Here is a 26152-nt window from a genome sequence, read left to right as displayed (position 1 = left end):
ATGATTGCAAACTGCACAAAAACAACAACAGCAACAACATTAATGACAATGACAAACAAAATTACTTACATTTATGTAAATCTCACATTAGGAAGATCTGCATTCGATTTCATGGGCTGAAATAAATAGGCAGAAACATTACTGCTAAAAAAATAAAAAACAAAAACTCTAAAAAGCCTAAAAATGACTTAAAAAGCAAGGAAATGTGGAACATTGTAATTAGCGAACATTAATAAAGCATAACTGTTCTTTGTTTCTAACCTTGGTAAGTACTCTGTAGCCAGAAGGAGAGGTAGGATTTCTGTGAAAGCCAAATTAAATGTGAATAGGCTTTGATAGTTATTGAGAAGGCAGAATAATAAGAAAAGGCAAAAGTACGTCACAATATAATTAATTAAGTTACATATTTTGATTACCAAATTATGGAAGCGTGGAGCTGCCACCCAGGCAAAAGAAAAATAGAGCTGTATCACGTTATGACGTGAAATGTTTATTGTTCTAACATTATGCTTTTCATGTTTGTATAATACAGTGGTTCTTAACCTTGTTGGAGGTACCGAACCCCACCAGTTTCATATGTGCATTCATTGAACCCCTCTTTAGTGAAAAATAAAGTGTGGTTTTTTTTTCAAATTAGACGTAGATATGTTTTTTACTGGTGCACAAAATGAGCCGTGCACGTCACAGCGGAGGCTCTGCCGAACCCCTGAGACCAACTCACCGAACCCCTAGGGTTCGATCGAACCCAGGTTAAGAACCACTGGTATAATATAATATCACATTATTATAATATACATAATTGTCACGTTCGCACAATATTGTACGGACGTGATAATTATGTACATTTTTCGTACAATGTTGTTCAAACATGTTGTTGAAACATGATAGTATATTGTTAGAACGATAAACTTTTCACGTTATAACGTGATATACTTATATTTCTCTTTTGCCTGGGTGGCAGCTCTACGCTTCCGTTCCAAATACACGAGAATAAAGTAATATTATATGGGAAAAGGCACCTGCTAGCTTGATGATGGAGGCTTCTTAGACTGGCCACCCGCCTTGGCTTCTTGTCGCCACTCCACGAAATAAAGGTCCGTTTCCTCCATGCCGGCTAATTATTCATCCTCATTAAAATCTCGTATATGTTCAGTTGGCAGAATTGAGAATTTTACATCTTCCAACCACTTAATTAACGCGAACATAATCGGCTTGTTTCTTCCCGTCTCCTGTATCCGGCCGTTCCTCTCGCTGTCAGATTTCGCGCCTCAGAGACGTCGTTATTTTTCAAAAAAAAAAAAAAAGAAGAAAGAAAGAAACAGCAACAACTACTAAAGAGAGTTTTTGCACGTTCATTGCACATTTGTGGGAATGTTTAAATATTTAATTTTTATTAATTACTTTTCATTATATCTTTATTTTTTAAACCACCGTGGCAATGCGCATGCGCATACACTCCTGCACGCAAAGGGCTTTGGAGTTGACGTAATGTCGCAATGCATTGTGGGAGCGCAGCACCATCTTGGCAGGTCACGAATCAAAACAAGTTTGCTACGAACCATTCTGAAACGTAGCTCAAAAGAAAATGACGGTATAGAGACAGATTCTGTCCAGATGCAAAGAGACGGTACTTGATTGTTGAAATGTGGACCCATATGAAATATAGCCGTGGAGTAGAAACCCTGAAGACCAAACCGCTATTGACTTAGCATGATCTACTCTCATACCTTGTCTGTGGAGTCAGAGCATACATGGCGCACCAATTTCGCAATTATAAATCTCTGGAGGCGCACATCCAATTCACCAAGGACTGGGTACAAGATTTGGCTATTTTTAAGCCTCCACGTTGTGAGTACGCCGTCATTCAAGCAAAGGTAAGTCAGCTTGAGTACTGCGAGTAAAATGCGTTTGATTCCCCCCAACATTCAAATTAGTGCTAGCAAAAATTCATTCGTGAGGGGGAAATTACAGTGAGAACATGTAGAGGCTCTGTTAGAGGGATAACATAGTGAGTTCAGTGCATTGATGTGGCATTGTCCTGAAGGATTTAGTTATTCTTTATGGTTAAAGAAATTGCCCTAATTAATTCATATTTATTATAAATAATCCTAATTACACATCTTGCTTCCTTGTTTGTGTCCTGTGTCACTAAAAATACATTCTGTTTTAGTTTTATACATTGATTAATGACCTGCAGAATCTGCTTGTCATATTAGGTGTCCATAGTTGTCACTTAAAGTCGAACTTTATGTTTTCTCCCTCTTGAAAGTGATTACATCCTTGCATTACATACTTTAGGTTCATTTTTTGCTGATAGGTTTCTAAAAAGAAACATGCAGATTTAGAATATAACATGCAGCGTTCTATAGATGGATACATAAAAACACTTTATTTGTTACATTTATGATAAATGGATTTGAAAGTAAATAAAACACATTTGTGTTGGCCTTGGCTCATAGTTCTTGTCTTTAAATGAACTTTGTCTGTGTGTGTTTCAGGTCCTGCACTCTTAAAGACTGAATTGCAGCATTGCAGCCACAGGTCATTGTGAGCATCACAGGGAAGGTTGAAGCCGCCCACTGCAGCTGTATGACTAGAGTCGTGGAGACTTGCAGCCATGTCACTGCTCTTCTGTTTAATGTAGAAGCAACAGTGAGGATCTGTGGCACAAGGACTGTTACAGATGAACCTGCATACTGGGTTTTGCTGGGTAATATGACCAAGATACAGCCAGAGGTTGGCCATAAGATAGACTTCTCCTCTTCAGCTGCCCAAAAAAAGGTTCTTGATCAAAACATAAACAGACCATTCGTTGTGACAGGTAAAAGAAGCCATCCTCAAAAAAGAAAAGTTCCACCTGCTACTGTGGAGGAGTTGGATCAACTGATGGGACAATATTTTTCCAAGCATAGTTCTGTTCTGAATAACCCATAATGTTTTAATTTAGGGGGCCATGTAAATACTTTGCATTTACTGAATATGTACTTACTAAATACCACTGTTCAAAAGTTGAATAAAGAAACAAAGAAATGTTTGCCTATTTTTAATTAAAAGCACTTTGTCGAACATCACATCAGTTACAATGTAGAAAAAATGTTATGTATAGTTTACAAATGACAAAATGTTCACATAAAATCATGACAGCATTTGTATAATATCACCCACTACTAGCATTCTGTAATTTACTGTCTCTTTTGAAAACTTATCACTTATCACATGGAGAAACCTTTGGAATGCAAGCATGCTGATCCACACAGGTATGCACACAGGTGTACACACGGGTATTCACAGACGCGGACTACAGCTTTCTTGGCTGCTGCCTCAAAGCACATTGTGCGCTGTCTATCCTGCGTGCTGCACAATATCGTTTATTATTTAGTAACTATTGATATCTATGGCTAGCTAGTTTATTGTGATGGTGCTTTTTTTTTCTATTATTATGTTGCTCTTTGTTGTTTGCTGTCTCCTCTGTTTGTTTGTTTTTCTCCATACAGGTGACCCAGGAGTTTTTTTTTTGTTGTTTGTTTTTTTTTTCTCTCTTCCCCCCCTTCTCACCGTCTCTTCCCCCCTTTGGTTTTCTTTCTTTCTCTCCCTCTCTTTCTTTCATTCTTTCCCCCTGTCCTGTCCCACAGTTATGTCTGTCCCGTTTGCAACTGAAAATAAAATAAATTCATAATTATAATAAAGGTCAATCAAATGGACCAATATGGCAAGGCCATGATGATCCACTTGGTAAAATAAATCCGCTTGCCATCTTTCTTGGCCTCAAGACAACAATTCTGATGGCTATAGATCCAAACGGGACAAAAAAATAAAAAATAAAGTAGTCTCAGAATAGTGAATTAAACCAACATTTATTGTTGATTTTTTTTTTAACAAGAAAAACATTTTTAAACTGAATAAAATCAATGCCAATAACCAAAATAAATAGAAGCGTACATGAAAACTACACAGTCCTTCACCTTTCTGTCTGATTTTTTTAAGGAAAACAGTTTTTCATTCCACTAAAAACAGGACAAACCCACCAGCATGAACATTAAATAAACTATTACAATTGTAAAACAAAACTCATTTACAAAATGTAATAATTATCAGTGGGTCCCAGGAAATAGAATGTGACATGGGATTTAGATTTCCGTTACCAGGATGGTCGGGTTCAGCGTAGTCTTTATCACCACCTGTCAAAGACACATCATCAATATTCATGTTTGCTCAGGTTATTCACTTGTTCACATCTGTCTGAGATCATTCATACTGTTGTATGGATGTGTGTACAGTATGTATATAATTATCAGCTATGTAAAAGATATTATCATCTCTGTTCTTACCTAGTTGGAAGTCCTCCATTCAAACTCAGAGAGCAGCTGGAGGAAGGTGGTGATCCGAGGGCTGATTCTTGTAACCTTCCTCTTTACCACACGACCTGTCTTGCGGCTTGTACCAAGTTTTGCAGGGCATTTTGTTCCCATGTCTGGATTGATCCTCACAAAGAACCTTTTAACGGAAAAAAGGCTGCTTTAATTTCAAAATTAAAACATACGTTACAGCAATCACCTATATGTTTCTGCAACTGTAAAAAGAGAAGGAGAAAAAAAAAAAGAAGAGAAAAAAGGAAAAAAAAAACAAAAAACTTATCACTACATAAACAGCACAAGACTTAAGAGTATTTAACAAGAGCATTTTTCCCTGGTTTTACTACCACACTGGGGCACATGTTCACCAAAACGCAGCAAACCTTTGCCATCTTATCCAGGAAGGTCACCTTTTTACCCTCACATGGAAGAAGTAATCTGATTGGCATGGTGGTATGTAGCATGTAGTTTGAAGCAGGGATTTCGTAGTGCCCCATGTGTAGTGTTGGAACCCAGTCAGGATTTGTTTCATTCATTTCATAGGCTGGTTTGTTGCAATAATGCCAAATAATTAGCAACTCTATAAATAGAAGGTAGTTCTGCATGTTTGTTCTAAGTTTGTGCTATGATCTCAGAGCGCATTGAAAATAAAATTAACAGGCTATAAAGAATAATATGAACTTATTTAGAACTTACCTGAATGAAAATACTGGAGCACACCAACAGATATCTGTGGCTGGTAGAGAACTGAATATCAGCTCGTCTCGCAGCTGCTATCCAGGCTAGACGCCTTCTTTTGGTAACATCCAACACATAAGCTCCCTCATGATGCTTCCAGGTGAGGAAACAATGAAAAGAGAGCCTGTTTTCAAGCTTATTCCTTTGTCGGTAGTGCAATCTAACATTACAACCGACCACACAGCAAGCATTTGTTTGGCCTGCTAATATGGCGCCTTGACCAAAAATCCTGGCTACGCCCCATCCCGTAAGATCACGCTCCAGAGCCCTATTAACGTACGGATCTAGAAAGAAGACGCTGCATCTGGGACTCTCCTCAGCTCTTACTGGGACAGTGGCGCGGCTGCCCCTCTGTTGGTCTTCCATGGTCTCTTGTGTTCTGGGGGCCTCTGGATGTCTGGAGTTTTGATCTCCTCCATACCCGCTTCACACCCTGGAGGACGGGGCTGTGGCCCCCCCACACTCCCTAGCAGATCATTACATGGAGAAACCTTTGGAATGCAAGCATGCTGATCCACACAGGTATGCACACATGGGTATTCACAGACGCGGACTAAAGCTTTCTTGGCTGCTGCCTCAAAGCACACTGTGCGCTGTCTATCTTGCGTGCTGCACAATATCGTTTATTATTTAGTAAATATTGATATCTATGACTAGCTAGTTTATTGTGATGGTGCTTTGTTTTCTCTATTATTATGTTACTCTTTGTTGTTTGCTGTCTCCTCTGTTTGTTTGTTTTTTTGTTTGTTTGTTTTTTTTTTTTCTCCATACAGGTGACCCAGGAGTTCTTTTTTTTTTTTCTCTCTCTTCCCCCCCTTCTCACCGTCTCTTCTCCCCTTTGGTTTTCTTTCTTTCTCTCCCCCTCTTTCTCTCATTCATTCCCCCTGTCCTATTTATTTAAAAAAAAAAAAAAAAAAAAATGACAAAGGATGAACTGAAGCTCTGCCATCACGTAATGTTGCATACTGCTGTTTCTGATGTCATTTAGGAAAAAAAATAAAAAATAAAAAATAAAAAATAAAAAAAGAAGACGCTGCATTTTTAACTCTGAGGGAGATGGAGAATGAGCCTATTTCCAAAACAGTGGAGTGTGTTCCTTTAAGTACTAAATTGTATATATTGTCAAAAACTAAAGTGTACATAGCAGTTGTTGTATCTTGTTTACTGTATCACTGACAGATAATTTCAAAGTCAATGAACGCTACATTATAGTGAGATATTGTGTAATGTGAAATACTGTAAGCAAATGAATAAACAACCTAATTCGTGATAGACCTTTGACTCTGTTTTGTTTGAATCCAACTGTTTTTTGCAGATGTGCATAAAACATGTTACTTTTAGTATTGTTATCATTATCATCATTATTGCACTAAATATATTTTAAATAAAGGATACTTTGATATACATTCTACTGTAAGGTTGGAAATGTATTTTCTTCACCCTAAAATATGTTTTGAAATGTATTTTGGTTTGAAAGAAATATATTTTCAATTTCAAAAATATATTTTTTTGGAGCATCACAAATACAAAATATATTTACCATATATTTGAAATATATTTTGGCCAGGAAAAATGTATTTTTTTACCGTATGGGTTTGCTGCTGCTGACTTTGAAAATCACACCAAACATGGAATCAAATATATCGACTCGGCTTAGACTACAGAGAAGCTCGGCACTGCTCACAAAACTCAACACAAAAGGCTTTTTAAAGACAACAATCACTTTGACAGACACACAAACACGACTGAGTACAGAGGAGCTGCTGGTTTGAAGCCACAGAAATGTTCAAATGTTTAAACACACTGCAGCGTTGCAGCCGTGATGCATTTGTGCTGCTAAGGCCACACACATCAGCTGCCTTACATTTTAGTACCAGTTCATCTCTGACCATGGCAGCACAGTCTCTCCAGTACAGTGATGTTGGTGGGGACAGTGGGGACTGATTGTTCATTGGCTGTAAGCCGGTCACATGGACGTTTAACTGGTGCTTTGATTGCTCTGTAGTCTGTTGTGCCTGTGAGCTGCTCCTAAAATGAGACAGATTGTAATTGTCACCATTCTGTTAATGACTCTTATTATGTGCGCTCTCCTCCACTGTCACACTAAACACATTAAACCTTTATTTTTGTGTAAAGTCAGGATTTATTGGCTCTTCTTAAAAGCGTCATGAAGTGCAAAACTCAGCAAACATTATACAAAAGTAGATTTAGAAGCTGAACAGAACTGAAAACATTTAAAGTGACAGTCAGCACAAATCCAGCTGACATCTCCATCCAACCCAAGTCTTCATTTAAAGTCATTATAACTGTGACACACGTTTGTTACGGTATTAATCCTGCCTGATGCTGCAGGGCCAACATCATGAAACAGGCTCAGCATTTATTTCCATTATGAAACTTTATCATTAAAAACAAACCATTGTTCTGCAGTCGTCCCAGGACTGTCGGTCAAACGTTCTCTCCACATGTTTAAGGCTGAGCTCACTTTATCGTCTGCCTGAAGGAGGGAAGCAGATGTTACTAAACATCACAATAAAACATATGAAATGGGTGCACATGAGGAACGTCTGCACTGTTAAAGCCATGCAGACATCTTCACACATGAAGCAGCAACACCTCTCAGTTTAGCAGCAGCTGGTAAAAGCCACAGTGATCCTGGAGCCTCCCTGAAGGACTCGTTCATCAGTAACTGTCAGGAGGACGATTAAACCTTCTGCACACGTCCTGTAGTTACACACTCGGGAGGAAAGACGACGTCCTCGCTCTGCAACATGATCTGTGTTTCATCCAGGACGCTCAAACACAGACTGGTTTCCAAATATTAGACGCACTGGTTCTTCATGCGTTTCTACCTGAGCACTCAGAGTCATTTCTACAACAGGCCTCCTTCACCTGCTGGTGCCTCTGTTTCTGTGTTTGGCTGTTTCCATCAGTGCCTGATGTTTGTGATCTTTGATCTGTTCTGAAGTCTCTCTTTGTGACACAAATGTTGTTTGGCTTCTTTTGCAAACAAGGCAAAAGAACTTTAATGGATTCATTTGCTGATCTTATTTTCTGATGCAAAGCCGTCCTTTCAACGCTTTAGAAAGAAAACCAAACAATGTTTTTAAAACTTTCCCAAAATGTAAAAGCTATTAAAACCATAAACTTCTGCTCCTTGATCATGTGATTCTTCTTCTAGACTGTCTGTAATTGTTATTGCTGATTGTCAATAAAGTTGTTTTTTATAAGTTATGTTGTAAAGGAAGCTTGTGGCGAGGGAGGAGGGGCGACTAAAAGCAGGTTCATATAGTGGGAAAGTCCTCAGGTCATGTGAGGATATTTACTGATGCGTCAACATTGTCAGATAAAAGAACGGCTGCTGCATTTGTTCTCCCAGAAATAAGTTTGGTGATGAGTAAAAGAATTACAGATGATGTGGCAGTTTATACTGGGAGCTGGTAGTGATGTTACTGGCTTGAACTGGGTGGAGGACGCACTAATATGGAGGTATGTGGTTTGCTGGGACTCTAGCAGCGTGCTAGTGAGCACAGGTGATGTGTCTTCAGACTCTAGGCAACATATTGTTTTTGATATACTTCATTTACTGTATAGAATCAAACACAGAGGGATAGAAGTGGATTTCTTATGGCTCCCTGTGAATATCGGTGTTGATGCAATGAACAGGACGATAAGTTTAAAAAGGTGCAGCAAGAAGAAGTCGTGCAGGTTTGACTATAAAATACAGTGAAAGTGAGGTGAAGAGTATAATGAAGGTAAAGATGAAGGACGAGTGGCAGGCACACTGGGACAGAGACGGGAAAGGCAGATATTATTATACAGAAAACAGTCGTGTAGAAGAAGCTGCAGCAGAGACCAGGATGGAATCTGGAGAGTCAGAGTTGGTCACACAGGCTTGAATAGCACACTTAAAAAGGTAAACATGACACAGGAAGTGTGACTTCTGTGGACCAGAGGAGACGTTTGACGGGTTGTTAGCGTCGTCAGGATGCTGGATGGAAACGCTGTGCCTGATAGGATGATTACAGGCTGGACTTTGTCTTCCTGTTACAGATGGATCCAGGCCCTGGATGACTGCTGGACACACATGACCCACACTAGGCTGCCTTCATCCATCCTTTCCTCCTTCACTGAGACTCAGAGTCAGCATGTATGTATTTATCAGTGATTTGAATCCTTTCATTACAGAGTGAAGTTAAAGTAGACGTGTGAACACACTAATAAACACAAAGGGACACAACTACTACTCCATGATGGAAAGCTGAAGTATTACACAGCTTTATGAACCTCCTGTTATCCTGGTAGACGAGTACAGCAATAAATCTTTTACTTGAACATCTTCTGGCTCCAATAAGCTTTGAAATGTGACCATGAAGTTAGAGACACACTGACTGAAACCCACAGCTGTGACTGTGGATCACATCCACACACAGTGTAGCTGCTGTCTCTGTGTGAGCCTTTGCACTGCTGCTCGCAGCACCGTTATATCACTCAGCGCTCGCTGCTGTTATTGAATCCACTTTTTACTGTCCGTGCAATCAAGCTCCTCTGCAGAGCTAGAAAATATCTTCGAACCAGTTTATGTGTTAGGGGATCCTTTGCAGTTGTGACTGTTGCCTCTGTTTTTGTCCTTTGGTTCCTGGGAGCCTTTTACATTTCCATCAGCAACAAATATCTGAACAGGCTTTATTGTAGGAAATACAGGAGTAAATAGTTGTCATTATTTATTAGATGTTGTTAAAGATGATCAGATGCTTGTTTAGTTTAATGCTGTGGCTTCATTCAGCATCACTGTGCTGTATAGTTTTATTTTTCTGATCCTTCTGTTAAAGTTGCTGAATAAAAGCTGGTTGGTCTGCACCTCACCTCTGCCTCGAGCCTCCTTCTTTAAAGCAGCAGAGGCTCTTCATTCAGGTATCACAGCTCGAGTTGTTCTGCAGGAGACCCAGAGTACTGTCCTTGGTCCATAATGACATTAATCCTCAAAAATAGTTCTGGCATAATAATTGTGCACACAGTGTAAAACTGAAGAAGCTTCTCAGATGAAATGTCTTCAAGAAACTTAAAAAAGTCCAGACACTTTTGTTTCTGAGCTTCTTAATTCAATTCAATTTTATTTATATAAATCACAACAGCAGTCGCCTCAAGGCGCTTTATATTGTACAGTAGATCGCACAATTATAGATACAGAGAAAAACCCAACAATCATATGACCCCCTATGAGCAGCACTTTGGCGACAGTGGGAAGGAAAAACTCCCTTTTAACAGGAAGAAACCTCCAGCAGAACCAGGCTCAGGGAGGGGCGGGGCCATCTGCTGTGATTGGTTTGGGTGAGAGAAGGAAGACAGGATAAAGACATGCTGTGGAAGAGAGACAGATGAACCGCTGAGTGTTGTCCCGTCGAGGTGGCTCTTCTATGTTGTGCATTTATGGCACCAAACCACAAATGCAAAGGAAGAAAGGGTCGAGGCTGATTGGTGTATGTGCCCATGAGTATGAGTGTACACGGGTGTTTCTCTGTGTTAGTGACAGTCTGACAGAAGGCTGCATCCCTCAGCCTCATGTGGGCTGTGTAGCCCCTTTACAACTGCAGTGAGAGCTCAGACCTGTTTCTGGTGGGTGGTGGACTCCTCCAGGGCTTCCCCTGATTCCCCTTCTGCCACAGAAGACTGTGGCCTCAGAAACTCATATCTGCTTTTTGCAAATGAAGCGAACCTGTTGGCTTCATCAGCAGGGGCGGATCTAGAAGGGTGGCATGGGGTGGCAAGTGCCACCCTAAAATGATCCCTTGCCACCCCAAGTGCCACCCCAGTTTTGCATATGACAGTGTTGTTTATTAAAATAAGTTTAACAGTTTGAGCGTAGTTACAGTCAGCAGTGAATATAAATGCTAGAACTGGATATATTCCATAGTGTCCCCCCCTCCACATTAACAAATGGTTCAGCCCATAGCAGGACGGCTTTTTTCTTGTTTTCAGTAGCAAGTGATGCTTATGATTGTGCCAGAGCACATTTTGAACAACACCATGGGAATTTTGGATTTTACACAGGTGGGTGGATGTTACACTGTGGAAATGAAGGAAGGTGAGTGCTATTTTAAATGGTTGTAGAAAATGAAAAAACAGCAGGTGTATTGGCTGCATTTTTAGATAAATAGTTGTATCTGTTTACAAAATGTACAATTTATATTTGCATTTCAAGTTATAAACATTTACCCAACACGTCTGTGGTTTTTTTACAGTAAAAAATACTGCTAGGATTTTAGGTTCTTTGTGTGATTTCAGATCAGTAATAGTTACATTAATAGTAATAGTAATACTAATGCAGTATGTCAGTGAAAAAACAACTAAATTCAGTTGAGCTGAAAAGATACCAAACAAAGCAAGAGGAGGAAAAAATAAAATGAAACAATCTGAGGGTGAAATACAAACGTAAACTCAAAGGAGTCACAAATGTCCGGTTGTATTTCAGACCTCAGAGGGTGAATCCAACAAATCATGAAAAATGAGGTTTACATGTTTGTTCATGACAGTGCAGATTTCTGACATTTTGTGTCATTTAAGCTGCAACAATGTGACTGTTTTCTAACAAAAACAGTGAAACTTAAGTTAGACTTGTGTTTGTAAATGAAGCGCCCCATGTTGTGTAGCTTTCTGGAGTTTATACTTATTGGGCTACATATGTATTTAATATACAGGCTGTACAGTACATAACATCAAAACTCACATGTTTCATGTAACTAAAGTGTGTAATCATGTGGGTACAGACAATAATTAAGTTATAGACTATATTTATATGAAAAACGTGCATACTTACTGCATTTGAATCATTTTAACCACATGTAACCACTTGCATATGTGTTTGGGGGGAAAAGGCTTTGATTTTGCCACCCTAAGAAAATTTCTCTAGAGCCGCCCCTGACCATTTCACAGGATTTGCATTTAAAGATGCAACAAGACTAAAATGGTTAGGGTCAGGAGGTCAAAGGTCAGAGCTCCTGTGGGTCTGAGGGCGGCCTCACGCTGGAGAAGGATGAAGGAGTCTGACCTGAGCCAGTGTTTGACATGAACACATCAGCACTGCTGTCAGTGAGCCTAACGACAGCCGTTAGCATCATTTCAGTGTTTCAGTCATAAAAACACTTCCTGTCTCTGTGGTGGTTACAGTGACATCATGCAGTTTGTGCTTTGACCTCCAGAGGGCGACAAATCAGCACAGACAGAGAGCTCCATTCAAACTTTGCTGCCATCAGGAATAATTCTTCAAATATAATCATCAGTGTTTGAGCAGCTATGATATCAGGGACAATCTAGACATGTGTGACAATACTGAACATGTCACATGACACACCTCAAACATCATGTGATCCACTCTCAGTCTGCACTTTCATTCATGACTTCAACAGGTTGAAATGAGCTTTGAAGAAACATCAGTGAAATAAATCTTTCATGGATTCATGTGAGCAGCAGATGAACTTTGTACCAACAACATCTTCAATAACAGAGTCTGAATGAAGCTCAGGTGTTGATGCTGCTCACTGATTGGACGCTTGCTTTCAGCTCTGCTCTCAGTCTTTACTGCACAGGTGAAGGTAGAAAGTGTGACTGGATCTATAGACTGGAAACAGAGAAACATGCTGAACATTTGAAGCTTTGCAGCAGAAATGTTCATGTTACAAATACAGCAGAGCTGATCTGGGATCAGTGTGTTCACACCTGCAGCTACAACAAGGTTTCATGTCTCCACACGTCAGCATGTGAACTTTACTCTGACTCAGTCTGAGCAGTCAGACGGCATATTTTTAAAGTTAACACATCAGCACACACAGAGCTGAGCCCCTCCCACCTGTGCTGAGTTTCAGGTGGAGCCCCGCCTCCTTCCAGGAAGCAGCTCACCTGTGTGTCCGTGTTTAGTGTCCAGGTGTGGAGTGGAGCTTGTTGTTGGTGTGTGAAGAAACTGTAAGTTTGCTTTGTTTCCTCCTTTAACAGTTTGTCTTTAGGAACTTTACTGTTTGTTCAGCTCGTGTTTGATTTCTTCACACAACAAACTGTGTGTGTTTGTATTTCCGGTCTCTCCATTAAAGTCAGTGTGTAATGTTTCCTGGCTAACATCAGCTGTGTGCAGCTTAGTTCAGCACAAATCTGCCGCTCCATAGTTCACGGTAACGGACTCACAGCTGGACCAACGAGGCCGAGTGTGTCCGCCACTCTGAGCTACGTTCGTGTTTGTGTACTTGTAGTTTGTACTTTGAGTTCACTCAGAGCCCACAGAGGACGCAGCGTACGTGATGACGTCACAGCCCTTTACCTCCTTTACTGTCACTGTGATTAATATTTACACACGAGACACCTGCAGAGCTCTGACGCTGAGCTAGCACACAGCATGCTAACGCTAAGCTAACGCTAAGCTAACGCTAAGCTAACGCTAAGCTAGCCAAGAACCCAGAGTGAGGTTAAAGCTGAGTAAACACTGACCCCAGACCAGCACCGTGATAAAGTGAGCTGCTGCTGCTGAACTTGAACAGGTAACAAAGTGATGAGCAGTCAGGCTGCAGGTTTCTACCTGTTCATGTTTCTACAGTAGAATCACTTTGAAGTGTCTTTGTGCTGTTTCATCTTTGATTTGTGTTCATAAACACTCAGAGAAACATCACGTGACCTCATCAGGATCTGTGTTGGTGTGTGGGGCTGTACCTCAGCTTTATGTTGTTACATGCTCATTTGTTCATTTTACACAGTAACATCAAAGTAATGTTATGAGGAGTAATGAAGTAACGTACTCCATTACTTTTAATCAAAGTGTTCTGTGTAATATGTGTAATAATGACTGTTTTGAGTAATGACCAACACTGATCACAACAAAGAGGAAATGCCTCCAACATGCACAAACATTTGAGCCACAACATGCAGTTAATGTGCACAAATGTCTTTGATATGCTGCTCAGTGATGGTGGTGACTGTCAGAGCAGAGCTACTGAGAATCAATAAGTAATATCAATGATGGGATCAGAATCACTAAATTCTTCTCATCCCTGTCAGTATCATACATGTGCTGTATAATGTGATAAATGTAGAGGTGCTGGCTGTTCTCTCACTCTGCTGTTTAGCTGTAAAGGACGCCTCCCTGCCTTTGTCTCATTCATGACCTTTAATAGTCTCTTCTAACATGCAGAGATCTGTATGATCTGTTTCATAGAGTCTAACCAGCCTGTACAGGTAACAACAACAGTCACTGCATCACTGACACACAAACGTCATCTCTGTCAATAACAACATTCATACATGGAATAAAAACACATCAGTGGATCATTGCTGGAGCTGATGTTTGTGCTCCTGGTGCAAAGGCTCTCAGTTTCCTCCTTGAAATAACATCAGTGGTGGGTCAGCGACATGCTTTCTTTCCCTCTCAGGTTTAAATATCTGGGACTCTCCACCGTTTGGTTTTAGAGCTGAAGAAGCTTCTCAGATGAAACGTCTTCCAGAAACTTAAAGACGTCTCTTTTCTCTCCAAGCTCCTTAGATCACATGACCTGGATGACTGAACCTACAGACATATTGACCTGGTTTCATGGTCACATGACAGGTCAGAGGTCAGCGACTGTAACTCAGTTCCTCCTGTTAATGTGAACTCACTGAGTGTTTGTGGTTTACCTCTCAGACTGACTGAAGATGATGATGGAGGAAGAGGAGGACAGAGCAGAGTCTGCAGGGTCCAGCTGTCCGTCTGTGAGGAGTGACCGGTCCAAAGGTCATAATCCAAACTTCAGTGGTGAACCTGGAGCAACGAGGTCAGAGAGCTGAACTCACTGAGTAACAGAAATAATTCTGCACTGACATTATAATCAGTGTTGACTCTGGTTGATTGTCTGACTGTGTTTGTGAGCTGAGAGGAAATGAAAATGAGTTTGTAACAAAAATCAGTTTTGTCCAGTTTTCCTGTAAAAAGCTGAACTCTAATCTAAGAGGATGTTACTGACAGGAAACAGCTGCATTATCTGCAGTCTGTGTCATCACAGCTGCTTCAATCATGTTTGTGTCTGCAGAGGTCAGAGGTCACAGTCTGCAGGGTCCAGCTGTCCGTCTGTGAGGAGTGACCGGTCCAAAGGTGGAAATCCAAACTTCAGTGGTGAACCTGGAGCAACGAGGTCAGAGAGCTGTGATGACTCCTTTACATGTTTGTGTTTCCTGGATAAATATGACCTGAAACATCCTCAGATTGTTACAAAGATTCATTAAAAAGAAAACAATGAAAGAGAAAAGATCCAAATGTTCGACTTGGTCATTTGCTGTTTGAGGACAGTGATGCTCATATCTGTGGGGAAAGTGTGACCTGAGTGGGTTCATGTTTGTCTTTAAAGAACAGAGCTGCTCTGATTCTCTTTGTGTCTGATCTGTTAAACAGTCTGAGAGGTCACACAGAGACCCAGCAGCTAAAGCCTGGATCATACTGGCTGCTGTTACTCCATCAGGACAACACTGAACCACAGTGGTGTGGATGTAGTGGATAAATCCCACCATACTGATGCTCAGAGTTAACCACAGGGAACAAAACCAGATGTTACCTTCAGATTGTGACCTTTGGAGTGGACGATGCAGATTTCAATAGAGAATAAATGTTGTTGTTTTTCAGCTGTGAAGAAAGAATCTAATTTTCTGAACTTAAGAATTTATGATGCTGGAAACAACATGGAGACTATAACACAACATTTCCACTGTGTTCATAGAATGAATGTAAAACTGTCAGACATTCATTAAATATGCAAAATGTCTACAGAAGCATCAGAGGGTCAGACGTGAAGCACTCAGTGATTTTGATCAAATGACTCATCAGTTATTGATCTGTACTACACTGATCTACCACGTTAGTAAAGCTGGTGTTCTGGTGGTGGAGGGAGACTCGGATCATGTTCTGGTTTTGGAGCAGTGATCTGCTGATGGTTCAGTTTGATGAGCTTCTTCAAAATCATCCCTGACATCACCACTGAAAGGACGTCCATGAAAACAGACTGAAAATTACTGATATGTTCACAATCTGAGAGTTTAAAACTTGACAGACTTGATTCAGATGAAGTTATTTGAGCAGAAACTCCTGGATCTTTATCCTGTGTTGATCTAATCCTTCATGGTTCTTCCACAGAGTGGACCAGCAGAGCTCAGAGGTTCCCAGTGGTCAGTCTGCCCAGCAGCATCAAACACAGCTGGACTCCATATTTATGGTCTGTACATGTACAACAACTACTGTTACATCTGTTCTGTTCACAGTCGTCTCCATGCTGCTCTTTGTAGACCAGTGGATCGTCAGTGTGTCCAACATGGATCTGATGTTTGGCTCCATGATTTCAGTCTGATTGGCTCATTCATAAATATTCTGTTCCAGCTGCTGGAGGACAACATCATCACTTTTGTGAAGAACGAGCTGAAGAAGATCCAGAAGGTTCTGAGTCCAGATTACCCAGAATGCTTAGAGAGTCAGAGGAGCAGCAGCAGAGAGGCATTTGTGAAGATCACAGTGGACTTCCTGAGGAGAATGAAGCAGGAGGAGCTGGCTGACCGTCTGCAGAGCAGTAAGAGGATTTATCTAAAGATTTAAGCTGCTGGATAAATGAACATTTTCCAGAGATGGAAGATGGAGCAACATGTTTTAAAGATTAGTTCTTTTTGGAATTGAGTGTTTATTTTTCTTCTCTATCAGAACTTCAAGCTGCAGTTTGTCATCGTAACCTTAAATCCACCCTGAAGAAGAAGTTCCAGTGTGTGTTTGAGGGCATCGCTAAAGCAGGAAACCCAACCCTCCTGAATCAGATCTACACAGAGCTCTACATCACAGAGGGAGGGACTGCAGAGGTCAATGATGAACATGAGGTCAGACAGATTGAAACAGCATCCAGGAAACCAGACAGACCAGAAACAACCATCAGACAAGAAGACATCTTTAAAGCCTCACCTGGAAGAGACGAACCAATCAGAACAGTGCTGACAAAGGGAGTGGCTGGCATTGGGAAAACAGTCTTAACACAGAAATACAGCCTGGACTGGGCTGAAGACAAAGCCAACCAGGACATCCAGTTCATATTTCCATTCACTTTCAGAGAGCTGAATGTGCTGAAAGAGGAAAAGTTCAGCTTGGTGGGACTTGTTCATCACTTCTTTACTGAAACCAAAGAAGCAGGAATCTGCAGCTTTGAAGACTTCCAGGTTGTGTTCATCTTTGATGGTCTGGATGAGTGTCGACTTCCTCTGGACTTCCACAAAACTACAATCCTAACTGACCCTAGAAAGTCCACCTCAGTGGATGTGCTGCTGATAAACCTCATCAGGGGGAAACTGCTTCCCTCTGCTCGCCTCTGGATAACCACACGACCTGCAGCAGCCAATCAGATCCCTCCTGTCTGTGTTGGCATGGTGACAGAGGTCAGAGGGTTCACTGACCCACAGAAGGAGGAGTACTTCAGGAAGAGATTCAGAGATGAGGAGCAGGCCAGCAGGATCATCTCCCACATCAAGACATCACGAAGCCTCCACATCATGTGCCACATCCCAGTCTTCTGCTGGATCACTGCTACAGTTCTGGAGGATGTGCTGGAAACCAGAGAGGGAGGACAGCTGCCCAAGACCCTGACTGAGATGTACATCCACTTCCTGGTGGTTCAGGCCAAAGTGAAGAAGGTCAAGTATGATGGAGGAGCTGAGACAGATCCACACTGGAGTCCAGAGAGCAGGAAGATGATGGAGTCTCTGGGAAAACTGGCTTTTGATCAGCTGCAGAAAGGAAACCTGATCTTCTATGAATCAGACCTGACAGAGTGTGGCATCGATATCAGAGCAGCCTCAGTGTACTCAGGAGTGTTCACACAGATCTTTAAAGAGGAGAGAGGACTGTACCAGGACAAGGTGTTCTGCTTCATCCATCTGAGTGTTCAGGAGTTTCTGGCTGCTCTTCATGTCCATCTGACCTTCATCAACTCTGGACTCAATCTGCTGGAACAACAACAAACAACCTCCAAGAAATCTAAATTATTTAACAAACCAAAACTTCAATCTCTCCACCAGAGTGCTGTGAACAAGGCCTTACGGAGTCCAAATGGACACCTGGACTTGTTCCTCCGCTTCCTCCTGGGTCTTTCACTGCAGACCAATCAGAGTCTCCTACGAGGTCTGCTGACACAGACAGGAAGTAGCTCACAGACCAATCAGGAAACAGTCCAGTACATCAAGGAGAAGCTCAGTGAGAATCTGTCTGCAGAGAAAAGCATCAATCTGATCCACTGTCTGAATGAACTGAATGATCGTTCTCTAGTGGAGGAGATCCAACAGTCCCTGAGATCAGGAAGTCTCTCCACAGGTAAACTGTCTCCTGCTCAGTGGTCAGCTCTGGTCTTCATCTTACTTTCATCAGAAGAAGATCTGGATGTGTTTGACCTGAAGAAATACTCTGCTTCAGAGAAGGCTCTTCTGAGGCTGCTGCCAGTGGTCAAAGCCTCCAACAAAGCTCTGTAAGTAAACATGTGATCAGGCTTTTATCTATAACATAAACAGTGTAATGTGTGATGGACCCTTAAAAACTTAAACATATTTATTTACATGATCATCAGCACTAAATACAGTATATTATAGTTAATGTTTGATAGCAGCAGTAAATGTCAGTGTCTTAAACATATCTGGGTGTCAGCTTTTATCAAAGTCATATCCAGAATCATCCTGTAAGTAAACTTTATTTATACAGCAGCTTTCACAGGTGAAAAACCACAAAGTGCTTTACAATAGAAACAGGCAATAAAAACACAGAAGATAACAACATTAAACAGCAAACACTGAACATCATACAGCCTAAAACTAGTTAAAGGCCACTCTGAATACTAGAGTCTGAATAAATGAGTTAGTGGGACCAGTAACAGCCTTTAACTGGAAGATCTCAGATGTGAGAAGAGCTGTAGGATTGTAGAAAGTCCGAAATATAGACTGGGACTAAAAGTAAGGACTAAAACTTTAAATAAAGCCTAAAATGAACTGGTTACCAGTGTGAAGAGATTAAACTGGAGTAATGTCCAGTCTGTTTCATGTGCTGGTTAAAGCCTCGCAGCATCATTCTGTACTGACTGAAGATGTTCAAAGACTGTGATGGAGCCATAGGTGATCAACTCCCTCATTCCTCCTCTGGTCTTATTGCTCAGCTGAAGAGGAGTTCACTTCTATATGTTACAATCAGCATCACCAGTACAGCTCCAAGGATCTGCAGCTGCTGGCAGATTCAGTCATGCATGCTTGATTGTTTTTCAGTCTCTCAGGTCAGATGAAGTCATATTCTTTATGAATCAGCATAAGAAGTCAATAAAAATTCAAAGCAAATCAAGATGAGCGTTTATTCTTGTTTTAACAAATATATGAGCGAGAGGGACCTTTTTGGTCTAAAGTTATAATCATCTGCCACATTTCTAATCTCTTTACTACGTGGACTTTTAAAATATTTTCTGTTCCCCCAGACTGAGTCTCTGTAACTGGTCAGAGAGTTCATTTAACTTGTCATTTGATAACAGTTTGTTATCAAATTACAGTTTTTCAAATTGTGTTTTTATTTTGTTTTTTAGCCTAAGTGTCCCTGATCTCTCAGACAGAGGCTGTGAAGCTCTGTCCTCAGTTCTCAGCTCCCAGTCTTCTACACTGAGAGAGCTGGCCCTAAGTAACAACAACCTGCAGGATCCAGCAGTGAGGCATCTTTCTGCAGGACTGAGAAGTCCAGACTGTAAACTGAATACTCTGAGGTGAGATCAAGTTATGTTGTGCTTTTCATCAATTGACAGAATTAACCAATAAGAATCCACTAAATGGGGAAAAAGGTCAGTTAAACTTCTGTAATAGTTTTATGATAATTTAATGAGCAGAGTTATTGATTAATATGTCAGCTACTTTGGTGCTAATGCACTGCCCAGCACATGGAGCCCAATTGGCATTTGCAATAGAATACCAGAATTGATTGACCATTGTCAGTTAACAAATGTCAGCGTCATCCATTTGTTGACTCTCAGTAAAAACACAGGATTAATTGCTAAATCTAATAACTCTTTAGTGCACCCTCATTGCAACTTAACAACAGTGTTTGTTTAATGTTTATCTGTCATTTTTCAGACTGAGTCACTGTAAGCTCTCAGAGAGAGGCTATGAAGCTCTGTCCTCAGCTCTCAGCTCCCAGTCCTCTAGTCTGAGACAGCTGGACCTGAGTAACTCTGACCTGCAGGATTCAGGAGTGAAGCTTCTGTCTGCTGGAGTGAAGAGTCCACACTGTAAAATGGAAACTCTCAGGTCAGAATTAAAAATTTTCCAATGATGATCACGTTAAACCTGATTTCTATTACTGCATAAACAGGAAATTGATTTTTAAAAAAGTCTTAATGTAGAAATTAGCGTCTGGGGTTTTTAGTGATATTTGTTTACTTTCTGTCTTTCATTTGCAATGAAATGTCCCATCTGCTCCTGAGTCCAAAATCTTTATTTTAGCAGTGCTTCATCCACCAAACCTTCTAGTTCGATTCCTGTATGCTGAAGGTTTTTACAGAGCTGTTTGTTCAGATATCAGAAATTTATTTTCAGAAACATTTAGTAATAAAAATATGATCAATTGATTATTTCTGACTGAAAAGATGAAATATATATTTGGTCATAGTGATATGACTCATTACCTCACTTAAACATAAAATGTAAACAAAAATTCAAAACAATAGATTAATACAAAACAGAGTTTGACTGTTGAGCTTAAAGTGAGCTTCAATGTTATCCACTTCCTGTTTTATTTTGGTAGTTATCGTCTCTGATTTTTACCCCAACATTGTCTACATTAGTTTCTGCTGTAGAAGGTTTTATTGACTGTTTGATTTGTCACTTTATTTAACTATAATTGTTGACTTATAAACTATTGCTTAAAATGTATTTTCATTAAAATACCAAATAATTTATTACTTTATCATCTAATTAGATTATAATTCTGTAAATAAGAGTGATAGTGTGGCCTGTGTGGGTTGTCTTCAGGTTCTCTGCTTCCTCCCACAGTCCAAGAACATGCATGCTGGGTTAACTGGAGATGTGTGATTGTGAGCATAAATGTTTGTCTGTCTAGCTCTGTTTCTACCTGGCTACATCACCGTGGTTACTGATGCTGAACCAATAACCTGGTCTGGATCAGGTTATGTTCAGAGTTTTTGTTTAAAATCAGCTGAAGTGCCTCATTTTCACTGATTCTTTCATTTACAGAAAGCTTTAAGTGAGATATAGATTCAGTCATATGTTACTAATATTACTTTTAACCTGAGTAGCGAAAGTCCGCGGTGATCTGAAAATGATGTGCCGGGAGTTGTGCCGTTCTCTGCGGCTTCAGTGACCCTCGAGCTCCCGGCTAGCTGTCGAGTTGGTGGGTAACAGACGTCTCCGAAAACGTCGAAGCACTTTTGCAAATATGCGATATCTTGATAAACCGAGCGGATATTTGAAGTTTACACACCCACATTCTCCCCTGAAAATATGTTAAAAGTTTATTTTGTGACCCAGGAAGATTAATAAGAGTAATTTTAAAACTTAGTAGCGGTCGCCATTACTGGAAGCTGGAGTTTGGCTGGGCCGGACTATGAATTCTGGGATATGGTGGGCCACGAAGGACACACCCGACCCATCCTTCAAATTCGGGGAAAGGAGGACGCATTTGTCGGCTGCATTCGGAGGAATTTGGACAGCCTTCGGTGCGTCGCTGTGACGTAATCCGTCTACAAATGTGTCCTCAGGAGGATGCAGCCCATGAATTTGGACACACCGAGCCTGCGTGCTGGTAGCACCTTAGCCACAGCTCGGGTGTGGAGGAGAAGCTGAAAAAGAAGGTTTTCTAGTTTGTAAGGAGGAAAAAACTGAGAGGACTAAGTGAAAGAGAGGCTGGAGAGTAACACAGAGCAGCAATGAATGCTGCTCACACAGTTTAGACAGTTTAGCATCAAATGTTCGAGTGAGTTAGCTCCCAGCTAACTAGCAGAGCAGCAAACTAGCAGAGCAGCTAACTAGCAAACCAGCTAACTGCACCCACAAGCTGCGACTGCGTCTTTCTAACAAGAGCGTCAGACACGCAGACTGGTTTTCTTTGTGGATGATGATGTATTCTCACACTGATCCTTCATGATGATGCTGCCATCCACCCACTGCTCCTAGCAGTGTTGCCAACTCCTCAGTAAGGAAAATCGCTATTGGCTGTCCTAAAAGTCGCTGGAAGTCGCTAAATGATGTCATCGCCTAATTTGGATAAATGGTCATGCTAATGTAATTGTAACGTACGTTGTAGGAGAGAAAAATAACATCGTGGAAGAGACATAACGTGAGTAAAAAAATGTCCTTGAATGCATTTAAATAAATAAATCATAGTTCTGTCTGTAACTATTACAACACTCTCACCACATTTGTTAACAATTCTCTCAACAAATGTGTTTTTCCTCGTTCTTTGTCATCCAGCTGCGACTTTGGTTATAAATGTGTCATAAACAGGAGAAAGCAGTGCAGGTTCAATGTAATCAAACCTCAGACTGAGTTCACAATCATCACCTGTCCCTGATACCACATCAGCACCAGAACCATGATGTGTTTACTCACATTTAAAAAGGTGGAGGGCAGTGTGAATGGACTGTTGTCATTGGTCTGAATATGCCTCTATAAACATGTGCTCTTCATTATTGATGTTTTCCTAATGAACAGAAAATGAGACTTAACAAAATCCTTCTGACTGTTGTTGGAGCAGGTTGGGTCCTGGGTTTGAGTCCCCCGCTGAACCACAGGGGCTTCTAGCTTTGTTTCACAGTGTATAGAACAACAAATAAAACCAAATCTCAAAAAAACGCATCAAACTTTGAGGGTTGAACCAAGGATGAGGAAGCAGACTCGGCCCCAAACATCTGGATATATGGATGGTTACCAGAGCAACCACAGCAGTGTGCTCTCAGTATATTTAGTTGTATAAAGGTGTTTGTGGTGTGTTGCAGCTGAAGCATTTATGTTGACACAGGGAGAAAATAGTGTGAGGACACTGTTCACAGCAGTCACAGCTCGCTGCCTTCAACGGTATCTTCCTTCCTTGTTTGGATGTCACTGATATCATCTTCTGCTCTCACACTGACCACCTGTTGGAGCTAACATGGAAGCAGCAGGTATGCCACCTGTGGTAGCTGAGGTCACGTGACCTGAGTGTTTGAACCACACGTTGGAGCAGCGTTTCCAAACATCTGCACTTCAGAAGCTCCAAAGTGTGGAAATGTCACTGTGGAGCGTCTCGTCGCTATCTAAGAGATTTTCTTACCTCTGCAAAGCGAAGCTTGCAAACAGCACCATAGTTTGTCAATCCCAACCAATCAGAGCGCTCCTTATGTCACGTCACATGACTCGTGTGTTTTCCTCTTTGATTAGCACCCAAAGAACTAAAGAAAGGCTAAAAGGACGTTCAGCCAATCAAATCCCTCCTAGGAACAGGAAGTCTAGAGAGGAAATGGAGCAGAGAAGGAGAATCACCAGTTTAAATGTCTGAGTTTTAAACTGGTGACCCTCTAAAGAGGCTTTTATTGACTCTTTCTGTTTTCTTTACAGCTTTTTTTCACCATTTAAACTGTTTAATATCAGATTTAGAAATAACTTTTGGACAGTTTTTCTACATTTGCACTAAAACGAGACATAAATAATGACTTTCTGACTTTACGTGGGACTAATCTAACGACTCAGCCTGGCTATGTTGGACTGGGTGTGGCAGCAGCTCCCAGTTTGAGTTCAGGAGACAGACACCCTCTCTACTTTGAAGATCAGCTTCAAACTTTCCTTTTTGATAAAGCTTATAGTTCGAGCTGGATCAGGTGACCCTGAACCATCCCTTAGTTATGCTGCTATAGGCTCAGGCTGTTGGTGGACTTCCCATGATGCTCTGCTTTCTTCTCCCCTCTTTTCACTCCTGATGCTTTTATATGTCACTACTGCATGTCCTTAACTTTTGTCTCTCTGTTTTGTTCTTGTCTCTCTGAGCTCATCTCTTCTCTTTCCCCTCACCCTGCAACCAGTCATGGTAGATGCTCCTCCTGGAGCCTGTTTTCACTGGGAGGATCTTTGTGTCAAAGGGAGTTCTTCTTCCCACCATCACCAAGTGCTGCTCACAGTGGATTGTGTCGCGAAATCTATCAATGTAGAGCAGTGAGACAAACCACGGAGGCCCCAGAGAAGTGCAATCAAACGATGAGTTTATTAACACACAGGAGAAAACATCAGCCTATGTCTTCTGACAAAAATACATGTTGTGGACACTTACAAAGCAGTGGGGTACACGCCCCCCCTTGGCGTCAATAAAAATAGTCAGAGTAAAATATGTTCCAGACATTAGTCACAGTTAATGGTACATCTTGTACATCTTTAACGGCTATAAACAGACACAGAACTTCTCTTTTCTGTAACACCTTCCATACAAGGTAATAAACTTCAAGCCCTCAGGGTCTCTGGGGCTAATTATTGACTCTGGTCATCTGTTGCCAAGTAGAGTAAAATATAGTGAGACACCAAATGAGTTAAGGCCTCAGGCCTGACACATTCCTAGATTATATGTGTTATATGTATTGTAAGCATGCATGCAATCATCCTGTTCTAGTTTCCCTCAGCATGGATCACCTGGACAGTCACGCCAGGGAAGCTTAAGACCCTTAATGAACCGAACATCAACTCGACATAAGCACAAATATGCAATGTGTATGAAATACTTCTGACCGTACTTGTAATAAGAGTTAACATAATGGAAGGATCCTCAAATGAACATGTTCAATAGACAACTTTAATGCAATATCAATACTGTGAGAAATATTATTAGATGGAATAATGCTGTAAAGAACATTATTAATGCAGTTATAATGATGCAGATTATATGGCAGCAATAAAAGAATTTCTGTATCTCCACAATTGTCTGATGGTTGGGGCTTTCTCTCTAATATTGGAGGCGGTTACCTTACACTGTTAAACAGCTTCAGATGACTGTTGTTGTCCATTGGGAATTGTCACTTATAAATAAAGTTACATTGAATGGATGTAAATGGATAGATGTTATTGTGACAAAGAGAAAACGATTGTTGACAGATAGATTGTTGTTTTGTGTGTCTGCAGTCTGTCAGGCTGTCTGATCACAGAGGAAGGCTGTACTTCTCTGGCCTCAGCTCTGAGCTCCAACCCCTCCCATCTGAGAGAGCTGGACCTGAGCTACAATCATCCAGGTCCCTCAGGAATGAAGCTGCTGTCGGCTGGACTGAAGGATCCAGGCTGGAGACTGGACACTCTCAGGTATGGAGAGAAAATCTGATATAGGAGAAAGAGCTGGAAACATTTCCTGTGTCTTTCACTCACTTCCTGTTTGTTTCCTGCAGATGACACATGAACAATCACACATGCAGGAATATTTTCAGGGACAGACACACTAGTCTAGCTGGATAGTTCATGGATATTTATGTAGGGGGTCTCCAAGGAGTCTGTTTGCAGGAACATTTAGGTCACAGGTGTACCTGATATAGATACCAGTGTACCTAATAAAGTGTCAGCTAACATTTGGAAATGGAAGCTTAAATAATGACAAACTGTACATTCACAGCTGAAGTCACAATAAATTTGTTCTGAAGTGCACATTTTTCTGTTATTGTTCTCAAACAACAGAATGAGAATGAAATATTGATTCTAACAGGGCCCATAAACTTTACTAACTAAACATTACTGTGAGCAGCTCCTCCATCACTTCAAAACTGTCATCAACACCACGGACATACATTGGGAGCTGGGCAGTGTCGGTGATGTCTGTGGTCTCATCAAGAGCGACTGAGTATACACTGAAACATTTGGCTTTCTCACACAGTTGGTCATAAATGTCACTTGACAGGTCAGAAATGCGATCTGCTGCGGTGTTGGCAGAAAGGCTGATGTTGCTAAACTGACCTTTCTTTCCCGGACAGACTATATTTGCAGCCTGCAATATGCACTTTTAGACAAATGCACCTTCTGTGAATGGCTTCCCTGCTTTAGCAATCATCTCACTA

General features: G+C 41.0%; 2 protein-coding genes across 7 annotated transcripts in view; one reads left to right on the top strand and one right to left on the bottom strand.

Moving 5' to 3' along the window:
* Window positions 1-26152, bottom strand: part of LOC309702163 (uncharacterized protein) — an 854297-nt gene that overhangs the window by 646233 nt on the left and 181912 nt on the right. The window lies entirely within an intron of this gene.
* The window catches only part of LOC309702188 (protein NLRC3-like), a 19748-nt gene continuing 6507 nt past the window's right edge, over window positions 12912-26152 (top strand). The window contains exons 1-10 of one of the 6 annotated variants that reach the window (XM_082526679.1): window positions 12916-13049; window positions 14603-14673; window positions 14749-14878; window positions 15134-15235; window positions 16228-16306; window positions 16468-16654; window positions 16783-18583; window positions 19676-19849; window positions 20214-20387; window positions 25236-25409. In XM_082526679.1, coding sequence (XP_082382805.1) covers window positions 14760-14878; window positions 15134-15235; window positions 16228-16306; window positions 16468-16654; window positions 16783-18583; window positions 19676-19849; window positions 20214-20387; window positions 25236-25409 — 2810 coding nt within the window. In that variant the 5' untranslated portion in view covers window positions 12916-13049; window positions 14603-14673; window positions 14749-14759. Of the gene's footprint in view, window positions 13050-13242; window positions 13616-14602; window positions 14674-14748; window positions 14879-15133; window positions 15236-15864; window positions 15900-16227; window positions 16307-16467; window positions 16655-16782; window positions 18584-19675; window positions 19850-20213; window positions 20388-25235; window positions 25410-26152 lie in introns of those variants that run through there. The other 5 variants (XM_082526680.1, XM_082526683.1, XM_082526678.1 and 2 more) reach the window with 5 other exon arrangements.

This window comes from Aulonocara stuartgranti (assembly GCF_965226115.1).
Source record: "Aulonocara stuartgranti genome assembly, chromosome: 3".
In the NCBI taxonomy this organism is placed as follows: domain Eukaryota; kingdom Metazoa; phylum Chordata; class Actinopteri; order Cichliformes; family Cichlidae; genus Aulonocara; species Aulonocara stuartgranti.
The sequence above is the reverse complement of the archived record's forward strand: the minus strand, read 5'-3'. Positions and strand labels throughout refer to the sequence as shown.